This window comes from Austrofundulus limnaeus, unplaced genomic scaffold, assembly GCF_001266775.1.
Source record: "Austrofundulus limnaeus strain Quisiro unplaced genomic scaffold, Austrofundulus_limnaeus-1.0 Scaffold1833, whole genome shotgun sequence".
In the NCBI taxonomy this organism is placed as follows: Eukaryota; Metazoa; Chordata; class Actinopteri; order Cyprinodontiformes; family Rivulidae; genus Austrofundulus; species Austrofundulus limnaeus.
In genome coordinates, this window is record NW_013954235.1 from 33,704 (window position 1) to 36,395 (window position 2,692).

Here is a 2,692-nt window from a genome sequence, read left to right on the forward strand (position 1 = left end):
CTGCTCCAACAATAATTGTAGCTGCTCCAACCACTACCACACCTGCTCCAACCACAACTACAGCTGCTCCAACCACAACTACACCTGCTCCAACCACTACCACAGCTGCTCAAACCACAACTACAGCTGCTCCAACCACAACCACACCTGCTCCAACCACAACCACATCTGCTCCAACCACAACTACACCTGCTCCAACAACAACTACAGCTGCTCCAACCACTACCACACCTGCTCCAACCACAACTACAGCTGCTCCAACCACTACCACACCTGCTCCAACCACAACTACAGCTGCTCCAACCACAACTACACCTGCTCCAACAACAACTACAGCTGCTCCAACAATAATTGTAGCTGCTCCAACAATCACAGCTGCTCCAACAATCACAGCTACTCCAATCACAACTACAGCTGCTCCAAACACAACTACAGCTACTCCAATCACAACTACAGCTGCTCCGACAACAAGCACATCTGCTCCAAACACAACTACAGCTGCTCCAAACACAACTACAGCTGCTCCAAACACAACTACAGCTGCTCCAAACACAACTACAGCTGCTCCAACCACAACCACATCTGCTCCAAACACAACTACAGCTGCTCCAAACACAACTACAGCTGCTCCAAACACAACTACACCTGCTCCAAACACAACTACACCTGCTCCAACAACAACCCCAGCTGCCACAACTGCAACCACAGCTGTAATAGTTACTTTTCAAATCTATGGTGTTTCAGCAGTTATTATAGAACCATTTAATGATTCACTCAAAGATCCTAACAGCAAACTGTTCCAAGATCTTGCTAAAAGAGTGTGTGCCACGGTAAGTGTTATTTTGACAGTTTCTTGTTATGTAGTATACATGAGATCTTTTTTGTTTTATATGTTTCTCTGATTTGTTTAGTCTCATGTTTGCCTTATCAATTATTCCACAGTATGATGCCATATAYCGTCCAAAATACCCTCAAACCTACATGGGTTGTTTTGCCCTTTCATTCAGGTAAAGTTTTATCATCTTAAAACTAATTTTTATAAACCAAGTATGGTTGATATTTGTTACATACATCATTATTAATTAAAATAAATAATTATTTATTTTACAGTGTTATAATTTTTGACATTTATTTTCTTTATGTGTAATTTTGTTTTAGTCCAGTCCAAATACGATTGATGGGTACTGAAGTAAATGTGACCATAACATTTAATCRAACCACACCARCCGCCCAAATCCCAACAGCTGCAGAAGTTCAACAAACCTTAGTAGATGCTGTGACTAATRCCAATGCCACCTACAATGTTACATTCCAGCCTGGCTCCATCAAAGTTGAAGGTATGTAAAAAGTGATCAATCACTTTAAAAAAAATAGGAAAATGTAGCTATCATAAAGAAATGTTTGTAACCTATGCATTTGCATTTACTTTACCTTTTAAATTTTAACAAAATCTTTCTATTTTCTTATGTCACCCTTTTTTGTTTCTGTACTGAAACAAGTAAACACCAATGTAAGAAGTCACCTAGAAGTACTTTTAGTTTTTGTTTACAACTCTGGAGATTTTTTTTTCTTGATTTATGAATAATCTATAATAACCTATTTATGTTAAATGTGAAGAAATGTGGTTTAGTTGGTTATCTTTTAACCTATCAAGTTTTGTATCCTTTATTGTTTGTTTTTTCAAAAGATGTCTAGAATTTCCATTTATCTTTCATTTTTGTGTTTTCAGTTCTGCTTGTAACAACAACTGTAGCCCCCACCTCAATTGTTACAGTTTCTGGAAATACAACATTAGGTGTTACAGCTACGACACCTGCAAGTGCAACCACTAATGCTGCCATTGTTACTACTCATGCAATCAGTCATGCAACCAATGCTTTGACCACAGCTTCATCTGCAACAAATGTAGCTCCTACTGCTGAGGAAATAACAATAAAGCAGGTGAGGTTTACATCTCCTGGAGAGACGTGCACAACTGATTTGGGGAATCCATCATCTACAGCGTTCAAAAATCGCTCTGCAATTATAAAGTCAGAGGTACGTATGTTTGCTAAATCCTAACAGCAGCCAAACGTTTGCATGACATGAAAGACGTGTAACAGAAGCATACCTAAAATAGAGTTTTTTTTTAACAAACACATAAATTTGACCTTTTTGCTGCAATGTTTTGAAGCACAGGAATAAAATTAATGTTTCATTTTTTCTGCAGCTCGAGCCATACTACCGACGGCCATTTACTACATTCCGCTCCTTGGATGTGATTATGTACAGGTAATTTGTTACTGCATGCTGATAACATTTTTTGAATATTGTTCATGAATTTTTACCAATAAAATGGACTTCTTTCATTTTTACAGCAATGGATCAATCATCAACATTATGGATCTACGGTTTGCCTCAACATTTGTTCCTAATAACACTGAAATTGSAAAAGTCTTGGCTGAAGCAGCTCGGAACATCACGGCCTTCAAAATTGATCCAAACACTATTTATGTGGATGGCATACGTAAGCAAACAATTTATTCAGGAACTAGGAATTTATACAAATTACAAAATATGTGCAGTAATATTTAACAGTTTTTTAAAGTAATTTTTTTCCTTTCGTTTTTTTTTTACATTTACAGAATACTCAAGTGGAGTAAACCTCAAGATGAGCCTCATCACAGCGTTCTGCATGGTGCTGTTGTCATGG

The 2,692-nt window shown here is 37.7% G+C and overlaps 1 protein-coding gene across 1 annotated transcript; it reads left to right on the forward strand.

Annotated features, from left to right (window-relative positions):
- Nucleotides 1-655: 655 nt before the first annotated feature.
- LOC106536468 (uncharacterized) lies at nt 656-2,692 on the forward strand (the record flags this gene model as incomplete). The annotated part of the gene is given in 7 exon segments (XM_014033758.1): nt 656-830; nt 943-1,007; nt 1,159-1,337; nt 1,730-2,037; nt 2,210-2,271; nt 2,358-2,506; nt 2,625-2,692. Coding segments are annotated over 6 exon segments (792 nt in total), but the record flags the coding sequence as incomplete, so codon positions are not given.